Source organism: Chiloscyllium plagiosum, unplaced genomic scaffold (assembly GCF_037043375.1).
Source record: "Chiloscyllium plagiosum isolate Xiang-an unplaced genomic scaffold, Cpla_swu_hap1 HiC_scaffold_18, whole genome shotgun sequence".
NCBI classification, from domain to species: Eukaryota; Metazoa; Chordata; class Chondrichthyes; order Orectolobiformes; family Hemiscylliidae; genus Chiloscyllium; species Chiloscyllium plagiosum.
The window spans coordinates 11,674,218-11,698,583 of NW_028270156.1; the positions used below are offsets into that span (position 1 = coordinate 11,674,218).

The 24,366-nt window shown below is 42.6% G+C and overlaps 1 protein-coding gene across 1 annotated transcript in view; it reads left to right on the top strand.

Annotated features, from left to right (window-relative positions):
* The window catches only part of ano3 (anoctamin 3), a 571,317-nt gene that overhangs the window by 538,321 nt on the left and 8,630 nt on the right, over nt 1–24,366 (top strand). The window contains exons 25-27 of the mRNA XM_087996305.1: nt 3,196–3,343; nt 6,696–6,776; nt 9,580–9,685. Of these exons, the coding sequence (XP_087852431.1) occupies nt 3,196–3,343; nt 6,696–6,776; nt 9,580–9,685 (335 nt within the window). The remainder of the gene's footprint in view (nt 1–3,195; nt 3,344–6,695; nt 6,777–9,579; nt 9,686–24,366) is intronic.

Consider the following 24,366-nt stretch of genomic DNA (forward strand, 5'->3'; position numbering starts at 1 on the left):
ATCATTGGAGTCAGGTAGGGTCCAGAGGACTACAATACCACTGTTTAAGGAGGGGGGTGGTGAGGGAGGAAGCAGAAGACAGGAAAATTTATATTGCTTAGTCTGATCTGAGTCATTGGTAAGATTTTAGTGTCCATTATTAAGGATGAGATTGCAGAGTACTTGGAAGTGCTTAGTAAAATGGGACAACACAGCTTCATCAAGAGGAGACCATGCCTGACAAATCAGTTAGAATTCTTTGAGAGGTAACGAACAAGTTAGACAGTGGATGTGATCTATTTGGATTTCCAGAAAGCCTTTGACAAGGTGCCACACAGGAGGCTGCTAAAACGATCAGATCCCATGGTGCAACACACTGGCATGGATAGTGAATTGACAGACTGGCAGAAAATAGAGAGTACAGGATAAAGGGGTCTTTTCAGGCTAGCAGCCAGTGACTAGTGGTCCACAGGGGTCTGTGTTGGGACAACAACTATTCAAGTTATACATTCACAATCTGGATGAATGAACTGAGGGTGTTGTTACTAAGTGAGCAGATGATACAAAGATAGTGGATGGAGTAATAGTGTTGAATAAGCATAGAGGCTACAGGAGGCTTGTAGATTAGGTGAAGAAGTGGTAGATGGAAGACAATGTGGGTAACTGTGAGGTTATGCACTTTGCTACAAAGAATAAAGGCACAGAGTCATTTCTAAGTGGGAAAATCTTAAACACAAAGGGTCTTTGGAGTCCTTGTTCAGGGTTCTCTTAAGGTTAACATGCAGATTCTTTTCAAGAGAGCTATAATACAAGAGCAGAGTCATACTGCTGAGGTTGTATAACGCTCTGATCAGTCTACATTTGGAGTGTTGTGAGCAGTCTTGGGTGCTGTATTTATGAAACATTGTGCTGGCATTGGAGGGGGTCCAGAGGTGTTTTACAAGAGTGATCCTGGGAAAGAAGAACTTGTGATATGAGAAGAGTTTGTGAACTGTGGTACTTGATGGAGTTTAGAAGGATGAGAGAGGAATCTGATTGAAACTTAGAGAAGACTGGGAGGATTGGTTGGAGTGGACGTGAAGAAGATGTTTCCACCAGTGAGAGAGACTTGGATCTGAGGGCACAGCCTCAGAGAGAAAGGACAGCCCTTTAGAACTGAGATGAGGAGGAATTTCTTCAGAGAGTGGTTGATCTCTGGAACTCATTGCCACAGAGGGCTGTGGAGGCCAAGTCATTCAGTGTACTTAAGAGAAAGATAGAGAGTTTCTTGATTAGTAAGGGATCAAAGATTATGGGGAGGAGGAAGGAGAATAGAATTGAGAAACATTTCAACTATGATTAGATGGTGCAGTAAACTCAATGGGCTGAATGGCCTAATTTTGTTTCTATACCTTATGGTCTTTGGATTGGTGTTGGTTTTCTATATTTGTGGTTGCTGCATTAAGCTCCATTTTGCAATTTGTAAACAGGTAATATAAGTAGATTTTCTACTGTACTTGTCCAATAGCACACAGGAATAGGCCTGTTGTCATCTCCAGTATGTGCTAATGTTTTCCTTCACCAAATATTAACGTGAATTTTTCTCCAGCAGAATATTTTACCTGATGTGACAATGCTTATGTTATTCTGTGTCACATCAGAAACTGAATGAGGATATTATAGCATTAAATAATTCAATAACCATTTATCAGGCATTAGTTTACAATTAACTATTGTACACAACCATTACATGGCTCAGGCATATCAGTGTCTAGCTGATATTTAGCTGGTAAGTTACACAGTGTGGATAAAGAGTGGAGCTGGAAAAAGCAGCATCAGAGGACAGGGAGAGTTGAGATTTCAGAAGTGATGAGGGGTTCTGACCTGAAACATCGACTCCCCTTCTCTGATGCTGCCTGACCTGCTATGCTTTTTCCACCTCCACTCTTCATTCACTCTGACTCTCCAGCACCTGGAGTTCTCACTATCTCCAAGTTATACACATCAGTTTGGATTCCACTTGCCAACCTCTTAGAAAAAGAACCGGAAATGATATCATCCACCTTAACAAACCAAGACCCATAAATAGAAAGCAGAACATAACACCAGCATTCGCCCGGAGGCTCACTGATGATGTTATCTTGCATGGTGATGAAACATCTGAGAACAAATCTACCAGCTCAGCGAGCAAACTTACAGCCATGTTATAATGAGCATGAAACTTAAAGATATATTGACACACTAACCATGAGGCATAACGCAACAGTTTCTCTGTCTAATTTTACTTTGCCAATCATTGATCAGTACTGCAGGATTTTTGTTTTCAAGCAGCCGTACAGTTCCTTTTTAAAGTGATTTACAGTCCTTACTTCAACAACAATTTAGGTATCTCATTTTCTGGCTTTCTCCTTATGTGGTCCTTTTCTCTAATTGCCCCTTCAATTATTTCTGTCCATGACTTCATAGAGTTTACTGTCGGCCACGTCGGTGATGTTAATGGCAATCTATGCACAGGTGTTAGATTTCTGATCATGAAAATTGTGACTAATTTCAGTCGCACGTTATGAGTCAGGCCATCAAAGTGAGGACGCATAAAATGAAGCTGAATTTTTAAACCATTCAGACTTTCAGTTTAAAATGGGAGAATTGAGGCGTGTTACTTGGAATTTTCCATGCAGGTGCTGAGCTTGCACTTCAGGCCTTTGAAGGGCAGGTTAGCCAGATGAGTGGAATTTTGTGTTGGTCACATCTGTGAATAAATAAAGTTGTCTTACTGTAATTGCACTGTCTAGCTTAACCAGCAGATGGTATGCTTTTGAGACATTGAATGTTCCCTGATTAACTGACATGTCCAAAAGCTAAATTGTTTTCCATCAACTCATTTAAAAACCTTGTTCTGTTTAAGCAGTAGAGTCACTGCCAGCAGCAATGCACACTGACGAAAGGTTTGATAGCAGTCTGCTTGTTGGATTTAAAAGGATTGATAATATATAAGTTGTACTGTATGTACAAAACGTAGCATCAGATGTGGACAAAATGTTCTTTTAGAAAGATGACAATCCAGATTATAGAAGACGAGAGTAATAACTATCAAAAAGAAACAAAAAGATTATCTTTAACATACAAGCCACGTGAATTTACTGAAAAGTGAATTTATAGTAAGGTTTTATGCATTTTTCCTTCCCTGCAGGAAATATCAGAAAAGCAGATTATTATAGACTGTGTTCTCTTCACTAGGAATCTGGTATGGAATTCTGGAAGGAATCGGAGTACTTGCTGTGATCACCAATGCTTTTGTGATTGCCATAACCTCAGATTACATCCCTCGCCTTGTCTACGTATTCAAATACGGTCCGTGTGCAAATCAGGGATACATACAGGAAAAGTATGATCTTTCTCAACTTTTCTATTCAGATCCAAGTCTGAAAAACCTGTCATTATGTTATGTGTGCTTTCAAATGATTGAGAGATGGTTCATTAAAAAGGGATCACTGTCTTTTCAAAGTTTGCCAGCAGTGAATTTGGGAGCTCAAGAAATGTTTCCTATACTTACGAGTGATAATTTTATATTTTCCTGCATTGCGATCTAACCTGCATACAAATAAACTTTCAAGCAGAGTCAAAAATGGAATCTATTCACAACCCAGGGTCTGACTGCACCGTCATTGAAAATCAAACGTCATGTAATATTTTGCTAAATTGGAGACAGTATGTGGGTTGTTGAAGTGATTGGAATTTCTCTGCAAAGGGATGTCAAACTAGAATTCTATGATCGTCACAAAACAGAGGGAGTCCACTCAGATCACCATGGAAACAGGAGAAGTGGCAGCGGACAGAGGCAATTCATCCTTCAAGACAGCTCTGTCATTCAATGGTGTCATGGGTGATCATCTATGTCAACACCATTATCCTGGACTAGTCCCATAACTCTGAATATTTTGTCTTAATATGTGGAAATCCATCAATTTCAGCCTCGAACACACCCAATGCCTGAGCCCCCATGGCCTTCAGGGTGGAGAACTTTCCAAAGATTTATCCCCTGCCGAGTAAATAAACCTCTCCCCTCAGTCTGAATTGGACTGTCCCTTAGACTGTGTCCCTTGGTTCCCAACCATCCACCACTTCCCTGATCCAGGTAAAATATCCTTTCTGCATCTACCCTGTTGACCCCTGGAAGAATCTTGTAAATTTGGAAGAGATCATCTCTTATTCTCCTATACTCCAGAGAATATAGGCCACGTGTCTTTAATCCTTCCTCATGGAACACTGTCCATCCAGGATTAGATGGGTGAACTGCTGTTGTTCCACCTCTGGGGCTAGAATGCTTTTCTTTCAGCAAGGAAACTAAAACTGCACACAATATTCCAAATGTAGTCTCACCATGGGACTCTATGCAATTTCAGTAAAGCATTTGTATTCAAAACATCTTGTCATGTAGGCCACTGTAACATTTTGGTGCAGTTCTGGGCTGGCTCTCTGAAGGAGCAATTCACCTACTGCCACTCTCCCTAATATTTTCTCAACCTCGCCTTGCACATTCTTCCTTTTCAGATAATGATCCAATGCTCCCTTGAATGCTTCTATTCAGCCTCTCTCCACCTCATTGCCAGTGTATTCCATACTGTCACCAGCCGTTGTGTGAACCGTTGTGTCACCATTTTGAACGTAGGGAGTGAGATACAGGGGGACCCGAATTAGAAACGTCCGTACTTATGAATGCAGTCCCACACATTGTTGTAATTTGAAGGACCCAACATACAGGCATTGTGTTCCAATTTGTGTATAAATTGACTTGAGAATGGCTAATAGTGGAATTTGAATTCAATAGAAAAATCTGGAATTAAGAGTCTAATGTTGACCATAAAAATTTCATCAGTTGTCAAGAAAAGAAACGTATTTTGTTCTCTAATGTCCTTTAGAGAAGGAAACTGTCAGGTCCACAGCAATATAGTTTAATCTTAACTGCCCTTTGGGATGGGCAATAAATGGTGGCCTAGCCAGCATCACACTCATCCCATGAATGAATTTTTAAAAAGTGGATTCGATAATGGAACCGTTCACAACCCTGGGTCTACCTGTGAATAAGATTTTAGAATTATTGCTGCAGGAAATGTGATGTTATGATGATAAAAGAGACATGGTTTAGAGAAGGGCAAGGCTGGTTACTAAATATTCCTGCCCACAAGCAGGAATATTTAGGTAAGACTGAAAAGGAATAAAAGTGTGATGGAAGAAAGGGTGTTGAGAGGTAGTACTGTTCAAAGATAGCACTGCAATCACCTTTTTCACCATTTTCTTTGGATATTCCTGGAAGAGGAGAACACAAACAATGTCTACCAGAGTTGGCTTCCTGCTGAGATGGGGAAATCCGTCAGCTCCTTGTTATCTCTTCTTACCATCTCTCGATTTCTTTGAAATTTTCCTGACTTTCTAAGGATAGAACTTTCTGGAGGTACCACTTTGTCAGACAACACTGAAGTCTTTTTTTTTCTGTCAGTGGCAATCCTCTGTTCTTTTTGGAAAAAAAAACACATTTTAGGATTAAGCATTTTAAAGGAACATTGACGATACTCTTGTGTTCATGGCAAGAGCACACTTTTGCAAGAATGTCAGGGCATGGGGAAAGTGAAGAAACGATTGCTTCCAGGGGTGAGGAACTTCAACTGGTGAAGATAGATGAGACTGTTTTCCTTGGAAGAAGGAGGGCTGAGCAGAGATTTGATCGAGACATTGAAAAGATTGTAGGGCCTAGACAAAGGAGACGGGATGAAACAATTCTCAGCTGTGAAAGGATCAGGAACAGGTTTAAAGGAATTGTTAAAAGTGATCTGAGAAAAAAATGCAACAAAATGTTAGCAGCTGGAATGCACTGCCTGACTAAGAGTGTGGTGGATGCCTGATTCAACGAAGCATTCAGAAAGGAATTAGAGTGTAACCTGAAAAGGAAGAGTGTGCAGGGTTAGAGTGAACAAGCCGGAGAATGGATCAAAGTGATTGTTCATTCAGAGAGCTGGTGGACACAAAAAGGGCTGAACGGCCTCTTTCCAAACTTTAACAAATCTGTGATTTGTTCCTTCTCCTGGCAGGTACCTTATATCCAAGACCTCTGATTCTCAATCCTACCAGCAGCTTCTCCTGGTCTACTCTGGCCAAACCTTCCATGTGTCTTAATCAAGCTTCCTTTCTCAGTGTTTCTTCATCAGGAAAAGCAGTCACACCTTCACCAGCCTGTCAACATAACTGGAGTTCCTCATTCGTGTAGCCATTCTTGGGAAGCTGCTGCATTTTCAGTCTCTTTAAAGGACATGAGTATTTTTCTGAAATGAATCTGATCCTAACCATGCTCAGTCCTCAAAAGCTGTAGCCACATACTTCCCTGAGGTCTGAAATATTCGCAATCTTACAAATGTGCCTTGGCCTAATATGTAACATAGATTAACTCAATGTATCACACATACTCAAAGGATACCCCACACTGTTTTCGGATGGAAAGACGCAGACTAGGAAAACATGTGTCAGTAAAAATTAATGGATTAATATAAACCTTTAAGGGTTAAGATCTCAAAAGACATGTGTTCCAATGTTGTTTATTAAACTAGCCAGGTAATCAAGATGCATAATAAGACCAGAGTAAATCCCTCTGTGATTTGAAGCTTGTGGACTGTTTGCGGGCTAATGTGTAGTATAATTGGTATTACTTTTTCACAGATACCTGACATCTTCCAATTTTCTTGCAGATGCTTAACAGGCTATGTAAATGGCAGCTTGTCCTTCTTCAGCATGGCTGATTTTGACTCAACAGACAAAGGCTACTGCAGGTGAATATAATTCTGCGAAAGGAAGGAGACTGCACCGTTACCCCTAAAACACCCACACCTCAGTGCACTGAAATCTTCAGAAAAACATATGGGCAAATAAATAGCGCCCAACATGTAATCTGGAACAAGTTACTGAAGGTTCATTTAGCAGTTGTTCAATTATGTAGCATTCTTGCCCATCACCACTGGTTTGCTGTTGGTCCTCTGTCGCAGATACTATCGAATCCCTATAGTGTGGAAACAGGTCATTCGGCCCAACAAATCCACACTGATCCTGCAAAGAGTATCCCACCCAGACCCATCCCCCCCCTAACCTATCACCCTTCCTTTCCAATGGCTAATGCACCTAACTTACATGTCCCTGAACACTATGGGTAATTTAGCATGACCAATCCACCTAGCCTGGACTGTGGGAGGAAACCAGAACACTAGGTGGGCAACCTGCGGTTGTTGTTGGTAGCCTTTCTGTGGTAACGAGAAGTGTAAATGGAGTCCGTGGATGGGAGGTTGGCTTCCATGATCTGGACTGGTGCACACAACCTTCTGTAGTTCTTATGGTCCTGGGCAGAGCAGTTCCTGTTCCAAGTCGTGATGCAGCCAGACAGTATGCTTTCTGTGTTGCATCTGTGGAAGTTGGTGAGGGTCCATATGGACATGCTGAATTTCCCAAATGGCTGAGGAAGAAGAAGTGATGTTATGCCTTCTTGACTGTCATATCTACCTGGAAAGTCCAGGATAGATTGTCAGTTATCGTCACTCCAATGAACTCGATGCTCTTGACCCTCTCCACCTCCAATCTATTGATGCAGATGGGGGTGTGTCCTCCTCCTTTCTTCGTGAAGTCAATGATCAGTTCTATAGTTTTGCCAATGTTGAGAGAGAGGTTGTTATCATTTCACCACGTCAGCAAGCCCTCTATCTCCTTCCTGTATTCTGACTCTTCATTGTTAGATATCCATCCTACAATGGTGGTGTTGTCAGCAAACTTGTGGAGGGCGTTTGTTCAGAATTTAGCAACACGGTCATGGGTGTACAGGAAGTACGGTAGGGGGCTGAGGACGCATCCTTGGGGGGCTCTAGCGTTGAGTGTTATCGTGGAGGAGGTGCAGTTGCCTATTTTCACTGATTGTGGCCTGTGAGTCCGAAAGCTGAGAATCCAGTTGCAGAGGGCAGGGCCAAGACCAAGGTCATGGAGTTTTGAGATCAGCCTGGAGGGGATTGTGGTGTTGAAGGCAGAACGGTAGTTGATGAGCAGGAGTCTGACATAGCTGTCCTTGTTGTCCAAGTGTTCCAGGGATGAGTGCAGGGCTAGGAAAGTGGTGTCCACTGTGGACCTGTTATATCGGTAGGCCAATTACAGGGAGTCGAGGCAGGTTGGGAGACTGGAGTTGATGTGGGCCATGACCAGCCTCTCGAAGCACTTCATGATTATGGAGGTCAGAGCCACTGGGCAGTAGTCATTACCGCATGTGCTTTCTTAGGTTTGAGGATGATAGTGATCTTCTTAAAGCAGGTGGGGACTATAGCTTGTCGGAGGAAGAGGTTGAAGATATCAGTGAATAGTTCTGCCAGCTGGTCTGCACAGGATCTAACTGAACATCTGGGGATTCCATCTGGGTCCATTGCTTTCCTTGGGTTGACTCCCAGGAAGGCTAATCTGATGTCTGCAGCGGTGACGGTGGGCACAGGTGCATCTGAGGCTGTTGGGACAGGTGACACCATGCCGCTGGCATTCTGCCCAAACTCAGCATAGAATGCATTGAATGCATCTGGAAGGGATTTGTCTTTATCCACTATCTTGCTTTCTTCATTTTGTATCCTGTAAATGTTGTTTAGGCCTTGCCACAGGCAACGGGAATATGCTTGGTTGGTTTGGGTCTCTAACTTGGTGCAGTACTGCCTTTTGGCATCTCAGATGGCTTTACCGTGGTCATATGTGGATGTCCTGTATGGGTCTGGGTAATCCGATTTGAATCCTACACCTCTGGTCTTCAGTAGGGAGTGGATTTCTCAGTTCATCCTGGGTTTCTGGTTGGGGAACACCCAATTGACTTCTCTGGCTTGCAGTCCTCCATGCATTTGATAATGGAGTCCATGACAGTGATAGCCGACTCATCGAAGTTTTCTGCCAATGTGGTCCAGCTCACCGATTCCAAGCAGTCCCAGGGTGACTCTTTCACAGTCTTGGATCAGCCTTATATTTCTTTCCGTTAAGCATCCTCCTGTTTCAGCTTCTGCTTGTAAGCTGGGAGGAGGAGCACAGCACCGTGATCTGCTTGTCCGGGGTTGGAGGGGGGAGGGGGGGGGGTGGAGTGGTAATCATTTTTGCTGATTGTGGAGCAGTAGTGCAGGATGTTCAGTCCTCTGGTGGGGCAGGAGATGTCTTTGTGGTACTTTAGCAGCATCAGCTTGAGGTTGACCTGATTAAAGTCACCAGTTGCAATGAATAAGGCCTCACTTAATATTTAACTGGACTTTATGCTAGGAGTTAAGTAAGTTAATGATTGAAATGACAGTATATGCGAACAGATTTACCCTCATTGCAGCAGCAAAATCCAGGCTATCCTTCCATAATTGCAATGATATTCCATTTTCTTACTTATCAGTAGGATAGAAACCTGACTTATAAAAAAGCACAAACTGAACAATCTATAATCAGAGGTAGGTCAGGATTTAAACACAGGAGCCAATAAAGGCATCCTGAGTGCAAAGTATATGCTTATGCCCTTGTATATGCTCAAACAAACAGAATGGATAATCATGAGTGTTAACATTTGATTTTTCACATTTTCTTTGCTTCAAGGTACAGAGACTACAGAGCTCCACCATGGGATCATGATCGATATGAGTTCACTTTACAATTCTGGCATGTTCTAGCTGCACGTTTGGCTTTCATCATCGTGTTTGAGGTCAGCCATGTCCGTTTACACCCTTACATGATTGAATAATATTGCTTGTGAGTTCACTGTCTCTCAACACGTTTGAGTAAACCATCAGTGTTAACTAGCGGAAAGTTACGACATGAAATGTAAAACATTTCTGTGAATATAGTATAAAACTAATTGGAGTAAAACATGTTGTCTTTATTGTGTGATTAGGAGGAATTTGGGGTCTGTGGATCAACACCCCAGTGTTGGACTGTGGTGGACAAGATCATAAGTCACAAGATGCCAGGTTAAAGTCCAACAAGTTTCACATTTCTAAAGCTCTAGATTTCAAATAAACCTGTTGGACTATAACCTAGGGCTGAGTGACTTCTGGTCTTATCTAAGATGAGATTTCAGCACGGGTCAGGAATCCTTTATGCAAAAACCTTGGGACCAACTGTTTCTCGGGTCAATTATGTTTTCAGTTTTTGAGTCCATTATGAATCTTTCAGGTCCTTTTGAAAATATTTTGCTGAACCTGACTGGACCTAAAAGTGAACTTTTTTTTCCAAAGGGCTCAAACAGACTCAGATAGTACTCGATGGCTTCATGGTATTATCGCTAGATGATTAATCCAGAAACTCAGCTAAAGCTCTGGGGAACCCAGGTTCAAACCCCACCAGGGCAGATGGTGGAATTTGAATTCAACAAAAAAAATGAAGAATCCACTGATGACCACGAAACAATTGGCTCACTCATGTCCTTCAGAGAAGGATATCTGTCATCTTCACTTTTGCCAGGCCGATATCTGACTACATAACAATGTGGTTGACTTTCGGCTGCCACATCAAATGGTCTAGCAAGCCAATCAGTTTGTGGGCAGCTAGGACTGGGCAATAAATGCTAGCCAGCCAGTGATGCCCATGTTCCCATGAGTGAATAAACAAAAAGTGACCTATAGAAATGCTGAAATAACACAAAAAGGTGGCACGGTGGCTCAGTGGTCAGCATTGCTGCCTCACAGCTCCAGAGACCCGGGTTCAATTCCGGCCTCAGGCAACTGGCTGTGTGTAGTTTGCACATTCTCCCAGTGTCTGTGTGGGTTTCCTCTGGGTGCTCCGGTTTCCTCCCACAGTCCAAAAATGTGCAGGTTAGGAGAATTGGCCTTGCTAAATTGCCCATAGTGTTAGGTGAATGGGTAAAAGTAGGGGAGTGGGTCCGAGTGGGTTGCTCTTCGTAGGGTGGGTGTGGACTTGTAATCTAAACCTAAGTCTAAACTGCAGAAAACATAAATTGCTTGAGAAACTCAGCGGGTCTGGCAGCATCAGTAGAGAGAGAAAAACAGAGTTCATGTTTAAATCCAGAACTGATAGTAGCTAGGAAAAAGGTTAGTATGTTTTTGATGACCGGGGTGGTGGGGGGTGGAATAAGCGGATAGGTGGAGATGGGGCACAGAGAGAGGGAAGTAAGTTAGGCAGTCATAGGGATGGTTGAAAGTAAGCCAAGAAGAAAGAAAAGTTGGCAATGGGAATCATAAATGGGTGAAAACGTGTTGGCTGTGGTGAAAACAGCCCATGTCCTTACAGGGTGTAGAGGTAGCTAATCGACATGGATGAAGATGTCAAAAAGTGTGGCGCTGGAAAAGCACAGCAGGTCAGGCAGCATCCGAGGAGAAGGAGAGTCAATGTTTCAGGCAGAAACCCTTCATCAGCAGGGAAGGGGACTGAGAGATAAATAGAAGGGGTAGGGATGAGGAAACTGGGAAGATGATACGTAGATGCAGGTGGGGGTGATGGTGATAGGTTGGAGGGGAGGGTGAGCAGATAGGTGGGGCGGAAGATGGACAGGTAGGACAGTTCAAGAGGGCGGTGCCAAGTGGAGGATTGGATCTGGGATGAGGTGGGGAGAGGGGCGTTTAGGAAACTGGTGAAGTCGACATTGATGCTGTGTGGTTGGAGAATTAAGATGTTCAAGCCCTAAAATTATTGAACTCAGTATTGAGTCCTAGAGGCTTCAGGGTCCCCAAGTTGAAACAGATATGCTGTTCTTTCAGCTTGCACTGAGCTTGACCCGAGATACAACGTCGGGCAGAGAACACCATGGTGTGCCCAAGTGGCAGGCAACTGGAAGCTCAGAGGGATTTTTACAGCTGCTTTCTGACCAGTTTGCCCAACACTTAGGTTCTGTTTGTAGAAATAACAAATAAAGAGCAGCTACCATTTCCATGATCCAGCCACCCACTCCTCCAGGGTCCCCTTGATGACGTGGCGTGTCAACTTCCCAATCTGCGCCATTTGCCCCTGGAGAGGCAGATTAGGAAAAGCAGTTCCTGGCTGGTGCCAAAGGCAAAGTTCAGCTGTTTTAGGCATTGTTACCTCTCCTGCAGCACAACTCTATGCAATGGACACCAGAGATAGAGTCATAGAGGTCTACAACTTGAAAACAGGCCCTTCGGTCCAACTTGCCCATGCCATCCAGTTTTCACAATTAAACTAGTCCCATTTGCCTGCATGTGCTCTATCACCTTCCATACCTATCCCATCCATGGACCTGTCTATATGTTTCTTAAATGACAAAATTGTACTTGCTTCCACCACTACCTTTGCCAGCTCATTCCAAATACTCATCACCCTCTATGTGAAAGATTGCCTCTCTGGACCCTTTTGTACCTCTTCTCTCTTCCCTTAAACCTATGGCCTATAGTTTTAGACTCTCCTATCATGGGGAAAAGCTGCTCACTATCTACCTTATCTATGCCTCTCATGATTTTATATACCTCTACAAGGTCACCCCTCAGTCTCCTACTTTCCAGGGACTGAAGTCCCAGCCTATCCAGCCTCTCCCTATAACTCAAAAATTCCAGCCCAGACAGGATCCTAGTAAATCTTTGCTGCACTCTTTACAGTTTAATAATATACTTTCTATAATAGGGTGACCAGAACTGCACACAGTTTTCCATCTGTGGCCTCACCAATGTGTTGCACAGCTGCAACAAGACATCCCAATATCTATACTCAGTGCTGTGACCAATGGAAGCTGGCATGCTAAAAGCTTTCTTCACCATCCTGTCTACCTGTGACTCCATTTTCAAGGAGCTATGAGCCTGTACCTAGATCTCTTTGTTCTATAACACTCTCCTGGGGCCCTACCATTGACTGTGTAACTCCTGCCCTGGGTTGCCAACATCTTGCATTTATCTAAATTAAACTCCATCTACCATTCCTCAGCCCACTGGCCCAATTGATCAAGATCTCACTATATTCCCAGACACTTACTAACCATATCTCCTAACTTCTCATCCAAATCATTTATATAAACAACAAATTATGGTGGACCCACTAGTCACAGACTTCTGGTCTGAAAAATAACCCTCTACCACTACCCTCTGTCATTCACAGTCAAGCCAACTTTGTCTCCAACTGACTATCTCTCCCTGGATCCCGTGAGGTTTAACCTTACTCAATAACCTAGCATGTGGTACCTTCCCAAAGGCATCACTAAAGTCCACATGGACACCATCTGCCACACTGCCCTCATCTACTTTCTTTGTCACCTCTTCAAAAGTACTAAATAACATTTGTGAGACGTGATTTCCCATTTAATAGGCCATACTGACCTATGTTGCTGGAAAAGCGCAGCAGGTCAGGCAGCATCCAAGGAGCAGGAGAATCGACGTTTTGGGCTAAAGCCCTTCTTCAGGAATGAGGAAAGTCTCCAGTTTCCTCATTTCCCCTCCCCCCACCTTGTCTCAGTCAAATCCCTCGAACTCAGCACCACCTTCCTAACCTGCAATCTTCTTCCTGACCTCTCCGCCCCCACCCCACTCTGGCCTATCACCCTCACCTTGAAACTGCCTGACCTGCTGCGCTTTTCCAGCAACACATTTTCAGCTCTGATCTCCAGCATCTGCAGTCCTCACTTTCTCCTCCTATTTCTAATCAGTCCTTGACTGTCTAAATGGCTGTAGATCTTGTCTCTCAGAATCCCCTCTACGCAAGATACAATTATGCAAGATACTGCCGTATAATTAATAAGTGTAAGATTGTCAGCATAAAGTCAACAGAGGGCCATATGGGCCAGGTACTGTTACTCTCATCAGTCAAAATACTTTGGCTACAAATGGTAAAATTGCAGAAAACACACATCGACAGGGATAATATTAATTGTCGACAATGGTGTATTTTGAGCAATATCGAATTGGCCATTCATGTTACACCGTTCCCAGTCTTGCCTGTCATTAGTATAAAGAAGGAGGCTCATTGTGTCCAATTGAATGCAAATTAAGAATGTAACATAGTCATAGTCTTCTACGTGGAAATAAAATTCCATGAGTTGTTAACATCATTCTTTCTGGATACTTACAGAAAGTTATTGTTCCTGAGACTTTGTTATGGGGAATCTGTGAATATTTATAGTAAATGCAAATATTCCTCACCCTGCCTTTCTGCCACTAGAAAACTATGTTTGCTCGGTAACAACTATTTTTAACAATTTCTCAGAGCAATGCAGTAATCAATTAGAGTCAATCTGCCTGGTTTATATTTTAACAATGACTGGCTGTTAATCTGTCAATCATTATGAATGGGTGCATTTTCCATGGCAATGCCTCTCCTAGTCAGAGTCAACCAATTGGCTCTCTCCTCTCATGTAGCATAACCATTACTTTCCCCTTGTGAAATTTCCTGTTAAGTCTAAGACAATAAATTTTGACACAATTACCTCTTTTCAGCAAGTTTTAATAAAAAAAGTATTTGTTACCCAAATATTTTCTGAACATATTTTGATGCCTTTTCTCTCTCAGTAACTCGCATTGCGATTTTCCAAACAGTACATTTTAATTCAATATTAAAATAAATATGTTCTACACTTGTGATTAAAAACATCCATTTGATCTGTTTTATGCCTCCCCTTCTCCCAAAACCCCTGACCTTGGGCTAGGTAAACTTGCCCAAAATAGTTATGTATGTAATTGGGAGGGTGCTGCCCCTTTAAGAGAACTGATCAGGTGATCAGAAGGACAGAGCTTGGGTCCAGTCTAGAACAAGCTGCGGACATGTGAGCATTGTCAATAATGTGCTCCTGTTCGGACTTACCATTGTCAACTGTTTCCAGGTTCCAAAGGAAGCGCCAATATAAGGTTAAGTTGTCTATGGTTCCTAGAAAAAAAGGCTATTGAGTAAAAGTAAGGGACAATACAGGTAGAAAGAACAGAGAACATGGTGTTTCTTTCATTATAATTAACATTAGAATTAGCTTTATTGTCATGTGCACTGGAATGAGTGCGTGAAAAGTTTGCAATGTCGCTGCGTTTGGCACCATTTTCGGTATAACATTATTCTAACTTGATATTGTTTTAACTTAAATTCTGAAAGCAAACAGAGAAATAGGTAGGAAGGGGAAGTAAGGACAAAATATATAACGGATAAGATTCAAGATTCATCTATAACTTTTAAAAATGTGTTTAAAAACGATGTCTTGGATCGTGTCTTTGAGGTCCTGAAGAGAGAGGGTGACCAGCTCCAAGTTGTCCATGTAGGTACCAACGACATCAGTAGAAAGAGGGATAGGGATGTAAGGCAGGATTTCGGGGAGCTAGGGTGGAAGCTGAGAGCTAAAACAAACAGAGTTGTTGTCTCTGGTTTGTTACCCGTACCATGTGATAGCAAAGCAAGGAATAGGGAGAGATTTCAGCTGAACACACGGCAGTAGGGATGGTGCAGGATGGATGGTTTCAGGTACATGGATAATTGGTGCTCATTCTGGGGAAGGTGGGACCTCTACAAACAGGATGGTCTTCACTTGAACGAGAGGGGTACTAATATCCTGGATGGGAATTTGCTGGTACTATTCAGGTAGGTTGCAACTAGCTCAGCCGGGGGATAGGAACCTGAGGTGTAGTTCCAGTGCACAGGAGGATGAAAGTAGAGAGGACAGGGACAGGATTCCATGGTCTACTTCAATGCCAGAAGTATCCGAAATAAAGTAGGTGAGCTTGCTGCATGGATAGGTACCTGGGACTTCGATGTTGTGGCCATTTCGAAGACATGGATAGAGCAGGATGAGGAATGGATGTTGCAGGTTCTAGGGTTTTGATCTTTCAGTAAGAATAGGGGAGGAGGTAAAAGAGGGGGAGGTGTGGTCTTGTTAGTCAAAGATAGTATAACAGTGACTGAAAGAACTTTTGATGAGGGCTTGTCTACTGAGGTAGTCTGGGCTGAGGTTAGAAACAGGAGAGGAGAGGTCACACCACTGGGAGTCTTTTATAGTCCTCTGCAGCGTTCCAGGGATGTGGAGGAGAGGATTGGCAAAACGATTCTGGGTAGGAGTGAAAGGAACAGGATGGTCATTATGGGGGACTTTAACTTCCCCAACATTGACTAGAAATGCTATAACTCTAGTACGTCAGTTGGATCAGTTTTTGTCCAATGTATGCAGGAAGGTTTCCTGACACAGTATGTCAAAGAGCCATGAAGAGGGGAGACCACATTGGCTCTGGTACTTGGTAATGAACCAGGCCAGGTGTTTGATTTAATGGTAGGTGAGCATTTTGGAGAGAGTGACCATAATTCAGTTACGTTTAGTTTAGCAATGGAAAGGGAAAGGAACATGCCACAGGGCAAGAGATATTGATGGGGGAAGGGCAACTATAATGTGATTAGGCAAGACTCAGGATGCATAGAATAGGGTAGCAAAATGCAGGGGATGGGGCAATCGAAATGTGGAGCTAGTTTAAGGAACAGATATTGTGTGTCCTTGATAAGTATGTCCCTGTTAGGCAGAGAGGAAGTGATAAGGTAAAGGAGCCATGGTTTCCAACAGAAATTGCATCTCTTGTTAAGCGGAAGAAGGAGGCTTATGTGTTGATGAGATAAGATGGTTCAGATGAGGCGATAGAGAGTTATATATCAGCTAGGAAGGATTTAACGAGAGAGTTAAGAAGATCAAAGAGAGGACATGAGCAGTCTTTAGCAGGTAGAATAAAGGAGAACCCTAAGGCTTTCTATTGGTATGTGAGAAATAAAAGGATGACTAGGGTCAGTCAAAGACAGAAGTAGGAAGTTGTGTGTAGACCCTGTTGAGATCAGAGAGGTACTAAATGAATATTTCTCATCAGTTTTCACTCAGGAAAAGGAGAATATTGTAGAGAAGAATGAGATATGAGATGTTAGACTAGAAAAGATCGAGGTTACTAAGGAAGGAGTGTTATTAATTCTAGAAGAAGTGAAAGTAGACAAGTCCCCTGGGCCAGATGGAATTTATCCGAGGTGTCTAGGAACCTAAGGAGCCTTCGTCTTTGATATTTGAGTTGTCATTGTCTACAGGTTTAGTGCGATAGCACTGGAGGATTACAAATATTGTGCCCTTATTCAAGAAGGGCAGTAGAGATGACCCAGGTGAGCCTTACGTCTGTTGCAGGAAAAGTTTTGGAAAGGATTATAAGAGGTGGGATTTATAATCATCGAGCAAACAATAATTTGATTGCAGATAGTCAACATGGTTTCATCAAGAGCAGGTCATGTCTCACAAACCTCATTGAGTTTTTTGAGAAGGTGACCAAGCATGTGGATGAGGGTAGGGCAATTGACGTTGTATATATGGACTTCAGTAAGGGCTTTGATAACGTTCAAAATGCTCAGCTGTTGGAGTAAATGCGGAGGCATGGGTTTCAGGGTGACTTCGCAGTTTGGATTAGAAACTGGCTTTCTGTAGGAAGGCAAAGAGTGTTGATTAATGGAAAATATTCAGCCTGGAGTCCGGTTACTAGTGGTGTGCCACAAGGATCTGTTTTGGGACCACTGCTGTTTGTCATTTTCATAAATGACTTAGACATAGGCATAGGTGGATGGGTTAGTAAGTTTGCAGATGAAACTAAAGTCAATGGAATGGTGGACAGTGTGGAAGAATGTTACAGGTTGTGGGGAGACATGGATAAACTGCAGAATTGGGCTGAGAGGTGATAAATGGAATTCAATGCAGATAAATGTGAGGTGATTCACTTTGGGAAGAATAACAGGAAGGCAGAATACTGGGTCAATGGAAAGATTCTTGGTAGTGTGGATGTGCAGAGGGATCTTGGAGTCCATGTACACAGATCCCTGAAAGTTGCTATGCAGGCTGATAGTGCTATTAAGAAGACATACAGTGTGTTAGTTTTAATTGGTAGAGGGATTGAGTTCCGGAGCTGTATTGTCATGCTGCAACTATACAAGATGCTAGTGCGGCCAGACTTGGAATATTGTGTACAGTTCTGGTCGCCCCATTACAGGAAGGATGTGGAAGTATTGGAAAAGGCTGAGAGACTTAGGTCTGTTCTCATTGGAAAGAGGAAGGCTAAGAGGGTTTTGATAGAGACATACAAGATGATCAGAGGATTAGATATGGGAGACAGTGAAAGTCTTTTCCCTAGGATAATGACGTCAGCTTGTACAAGGGGACATAACTATAAATTGAGGGGTGATAGATTTAAGACAGATGGCAGAGGCAGGTTCTTTACTTAGAGAGTGGTATAGGCGTGGAATGCTCTGCCTGCCAATGTAGTTAACTCAGCCACATTAAGGAGATTTAAACAATCCTTGGATAAGCACATAGATGATGATGGGATAGCGTAGGGGGATGGGCTTAGATTAGTTCATGAGTCGGCGCAACATCAAGGGCTGAAGGGTCTGTTCTGCGCTGTATTGTTCCATGTTATAGTTTCAGTGGGCGGCACGGTGGCACAGTGGTTAGCACTGCTGCCTCGCAGCGCCAGAGACCCGGGTTCAATTCCCGCCTCAGGCGACTGACTGTGTGGAGTTTGCACGTTCTCCCCGTGTCTGCGTGGGTTTCCTCCGGGTGCTCCGGTTTCCTCCCACAATCCAAAAGATGTGCAGGGTCAGGTGAATTGGCCGTACTAAATTGCCCGTAGTGTTAGATAAGGGGTAAATGTAGGGGTATGGGTGGGTTTCGCTTCGGCGGGTCGGTGTGGACTTGTTGGGCCGAAGGGCCTGTTTCCACACTGTAATCTAATCTAATGTAATCTAATCTAATGTTCTATATTCTATAGGAGCATGGCATTGCTGGTCAGACGAGCAATGGGTGGGTGCTGTAGTTGCTGGAGATTAGAGTCAAGATTAGAGTGGTGCTGGAAAAGCACAGTAGGCCAGGCAGCATCCGAGGAGCAGGAAAATTGACGTTTCGGGCAAATGCCCTTCATCAGGAATGCTGATGAAGGGCTTTTGCCCGAAATGTCGATTTTCCTGCTCCTCGGATGCTGCCTGGCCTACTGTACTTTTCCAGCACCACTCTAATCTTGAGACTAGCATTTATTGTCCATTCCTCATTTTTTTTTTTTTTAGAATTAGAATCATTGCCCAAGTGTCAACCACATCTCTGTGGTGCTGGGGTCGCATGTTTGCCAGATTTGAAAGGATGGCAGATTTCCTTCTCTGAAGTACGTGAGTTAATCAACAAATCTTACACAGTCACCATCAGGCCAAACATGTGTGCTCCAGGTTTCTTCCAAAATTGAATTCAGATTTCACAATTTGACATGGTATGATTCAAATCCATGTGCCCTCTGAACTCACTATTATTCTCCATCCCAATTTCCCTTATTAAAATGGTAAGATGTGACTTATCTGGACCAGACGACTTTCCACCTTCAGCACTGCCAAGTTTCTAACTATTTCACGGTCTCTACTTTATCTGATCTAGAGAGATAATGGTGAAGAAGATAATGATAATCATTATCTTCTTTACTACTGTGTTGGTAGCATCCAATTTTCTCATGAAGGCTATTGCTAATTGAGATAAAAAATAATTGAATATGCTTTCAGGAATATGAAGCAATTAGTGGAAAATAGAGACATTTTATCTGTCATGGTAAAAGCAAACATCTGTGGATGCTGAAAACGCAAAATAAAATCCAAACTTAATAGATAACCTCAGCAGGCCTGGCAGTTTCTTTGGAGAGAGAAATTCTGTTCAACCTGTTTCTCTCTCCACAACTAGCACCAGACTTGCTGAGTTTCTCCAGCTCTTCCAGAAGTTTTTAAAAATCTGTGTTCCTGCTATGGGAGCTGTGCTGCCAGCATTTATTATTGAGTCTGAATTGCCCTGAAAAGTTGGTAATGAGCCATCTTCTTGAATTACCCCAGTTGACATTTTGCAGACCTATCCTCCTCCTTTTCAAAACATCTGAAAGCCAAGCACCTGGCTAATGCAAAACTGGACATGTTTAGGTTTTGGATTTAGAAGGATTCTCTTATGGCAGTGTCAGCTTAAGCTGAGTAGATAATAGGTGCACTGTTAATGCTTCTCAATAGCTATTGGTTATATAAAAAGGATTTCACAGAAATCCCCAAGGTTTATGTATTTACATTAAGAGTGATTAAATGTTTGGAGAAAGCAATACAAAAATGAAGTACCATTGTTAACAAAGAAGGTAAAACTTGATTTTTGCTCACCTTGTATTCCCTCCCTCTCAGTATTTTGCTCGATTATGAGCCAGTTGTTTATAACATATCAAAGATTAAAAGCAGCACTTAACAGAGGCTAATGGTTTACTTTGCTGTTCCTTCACTTCAAAGCCAGACACTGCACTTTTAGAAGTCTCTCTTAATGATTTGATGTAACAAAGTTAACGTAATGTATTTAAATTTGTTAATTAGTATTTTCATTCATACTTTTTTATTGGTATTAACTTAGCGAATAGTGTTTCTATCTGAAAAATATTTTATGTACCTCTTCAGTATATCTATCTTGGCTGATTTAGAGTCATAGAGTCATAGAGATGTACAGCATGGAAACAGACTCTTTGGTCCAACCCGTCCATGCCAAACAGATATCCCAACCCAATCTCGTCCCACCTGCCAACACCTGGCCCATATCCCTCCAAACCCTTCCTGTTCATATACCCATCCAAATGCCTCTGAAATGTTGCAATTGTACCAGCCTCTATCACTTCCTCAGCTCATTCCATGCACGTACCACCTTTGTGTGAAAAAGTTGCACTTTTGATCTCTATTATATCTTTCCCCTCTCACCCTAAACCTATGCCCTCTAGTTCTGGACTCCCCACCCCAGGGAAAAGACTTTGTCTATTTACCCTATCCGTGCCCCATATAATTTTGTAAACCTCTATAAAGTCACCCCTCAGCCTCCAACGCTCCAGGGAAAACAGCCCCAGCCCATTCAGCCTCTCCTTGTAGCTCAAATCCTCCAACCCTGGCAACATCCTTATAAATCTTATAAGTTTCACAGCATCTTTCTGATAGGAAGGAGACCAGAATTGCACACAATATTCCAACAGTGGCTTAACCAATGTCCTGTACAGCTGCAACATGACGTCCCAACTCCTGTACTCAATCCTCTTACCAATAAAGGAAAGCACACCAAACGCCTTCTTCACTATCCTATCTACCTGCAACTCCACTTTCAAGGAGCTATGAACCTGCACTCCAAGGTCTCTTTGTTCAGCAACACTCTCTTGGACCTTACCATTAAGTGTATAAGTCCTGCTATGATTTGCTTTCCCAAAATGCAGCACCTCGCATTTAGGGAAGATAGTATCCTGCCCTACTCTGGTGCACATGAGACTCAGAATCACAGCGATGTGGTCGCATCTAAAATGACCCCGGCAAGCCATTGAGTTCAACAGCAATTAGGGATGGACAGCAAATGTTGGTCTTGACAGTGATAGTCAAATCCCAGACAAGCAGAAAAAAAAGAATTGCAACTACATTTAAAAAAAAATTCTTGTTAGACAATTAAATAGTTTTCTTTCACCACACTCCCTCGGACCTTACCATTAAGTGTATACATCCTGCTAAGATTTGCATTCCCAAAATGCTAAGCACATCAAATATCTGTACTGCAGCTCTCACTGTTCTCTGCAGTAAAATTGTTAAAACCTGAAGAATTTGTTCAAGAATACGATCTTTGCTATTTTAAATATTGCAATTTGATTCTGATACTCAAACCTCATAGATCCCAAAACTTGAGCTTATGCAGTGGCTTGTTCAACATTTCAAGCTTTAGTGTGAAATCCAACATTTTCCCTTTTCGAAACCACTCTGAGTAATTCTTGTTAAGTACAGACACCCAATCCATGTTTTCTTTCAACCTGACCTCAAAAGGCAGATAAATAGGGGACTCTCTGCATACTTTATAAAACTTTGAAATTTTGTGGTGACTTTGGGAATAGTGGGGCTTGAGTTGCAGCCGAGTGAGCTGTGACATGGACTTCAATCGAAGTGACCTGAAATTGTGTGAAATATACACAGCGATGATTGAATATGTCTGACTGTTCAACCTGTGGGGGTCAACACTAATTCTTGCCAAAATAATTCTGTTCACATCTGCACATGTGCAGCACAGCAGTTGTCAAAGGGGAACAATGACTTCCTGTCTAGGGATGTTCTGGACGATGAAGTCTGAATTCCTAATAGAACATTGAACATAGAAATGTACAGCACAGAACAGGCCCTTTGGCCCACAATGTTGTGCCGAGGTTTAAACCTAATGTAAAATATAGTAACTTAACCTACTCTCCACTCAATTCACTGCTATCCATGTGCATGTCCAGCAGTCGCTTAAATGTCCCTAATGACTCTGCTTCCACCACCACCACTGGCAACACATTCCATGCATTCACAACTCTGTGTGAAGAACCTACTCTGATGTCTCCTCTATACCTTTCTCCCAATACCTTACCAGTCAATCCTGCCCTGGGGAAAAGTCTCTGGCTATTGACCTTATCTGTTCCTCTCATTATCTTGTATAACTCAATTAGGTCTCCTCTCTTCCTCCTTCTCTCCAGAGACAAAAGTCTGAGCTTATTCAACCTTTCTTCATAAGGCAAGCCCTCCAGTCCAGGCAGCATCCTGGTAAACCTTCTTTGCACCCTCTCCAAAGCCTCTATCTTTCCTATAGTAGGGCGACCAGAACTAGGCACAATATTCCAAGTGTGGTGTCATCAGGATCTTGTAGAGCTGTAGCAAAACCTTGCGGCTCTTAAACTCAATTCCCCTGTTAATGAAAGCTAAAACACCATATGCTTTCTTAACAACCTCATCCACTTGGGTAGAAAGTGAGGTCTGCAGATGCTGGAGATCAGAGATGGAAATGTGTTGCTGGAAAAGCGCAGCAGGTCAGGCAGCATCTAGGGAAAAGGAGAATCGACGTTTCGGGCATTAGCCCTTCTTGGCTAATGCCCGAAACGTCGATTCTCCTGTTCCCTAGATGCTGCCTGACCTGCTGCGCTTTTCCAGCAACACATTTCCATCTCATCCACTTGGGTGGCAACTTTGAGGGATTTATGTACTTGGACATCCAGATCCCTTGGTTCCTCCACACTGCCAAGATTCCTGTCTTTACTCCTATATTCAGCATTTGAGTTCAACCTTCCAAAATGCATCACTTCACATTTATCCAGGTCGAACCCCATCTGCTATTTCTCAGCCCAGCTCTGCATCCTGTCTATGTCATGCTGCAGCCTGCAGTAGCCCTCTATACTATCGATATACAACCTTTGTGTCATCTGTAAGTTTACACACCCACCCCTCAACCTCTTCATCCAAGTCATTTATCAAAACTACAAAGAGCAGAGTCCCAAGAGCAGAGCCCTCTGGGACCCCACTCAACACTGACCTCCAGACAGAATACTTTGCATTTACAACCACTCTCTGCCTTCTGTCAGCCAGCCAATTCTGAATCCAGATAGCCAAATCTCCCTGTATCCCATACTTCCTGACTTTATGAATGAGCCTACCATGGGGAACCTTATCAAATGCCTTGCTGAAGTCCATAAACACCACATCTGCTGCTCGACCTTCATCAATCTGTCTTGTCACCTCCTCAAAGAACTCAATAAATATTGATTTGTGAGACATGACTTGCCCCTCACAAAGTCATACTGATTGCCTTTAATCACACTATGCTTTGCCAAATAGTCATAAAAATACAGTATAGTAATCAAGCTTGAAATATTCTCATTCTTTAAAGTATTAGACAGTGCATTGAAGATAATAATTAAACCCTAGGAATGCTCAAAGTACTTCTTTCACAGCCAACCGTGAAAATTATTTACTGTAAAACATATTTGTGGCAGTACAGCATCTTGTCTGTGCAGGTTGGAGTACCAATCTGAGGCATTATTTAATTCAGTCCTGCACATCACTGCATTTTTTTATGTAGTTTGTGCTGCATGAAGCAATTTTGATTTTGATTAATACGTCTTTCATAGTGGAGAGAGGGAGAATCACCCAGATCCCACACTAGAAACCGTTTGTTCACAGCTGAGCTAAAGCTTTTGCATTACTGAAACAGGCACATTTTATCAAAGCCTTTCATCTTACACTCATCAGGACAATTTGCAAGAGACACCAATGTAAAGAGAAACTAGCCCACGCTTGCAAAGGTCACAAGACACTGTCTAACGTTAAGTATGATTCCGTGATGAGATGTCACACTGACAACCAATATACGAAGGAGGGTTTTGTCCATATTGTAGGCTATCTGTACAAACTGCAAACTGCATGTTGCTTTATGGTTTTATTGCTCAACTACTAATCCCAAAACTCAGTTCATGTTCTGGGGACCTGGGTTTAAATCCCACCACAACAGACTTAAAGAGCCAGCAATTAAGGTGTGATGATGACTATGAATCCATTGTTGATGGTTGGGAAAAACCGATCTGGCTTGTTAATGTCCTTTCGGGAAGGAAATCTGTCATTCTTACCTGG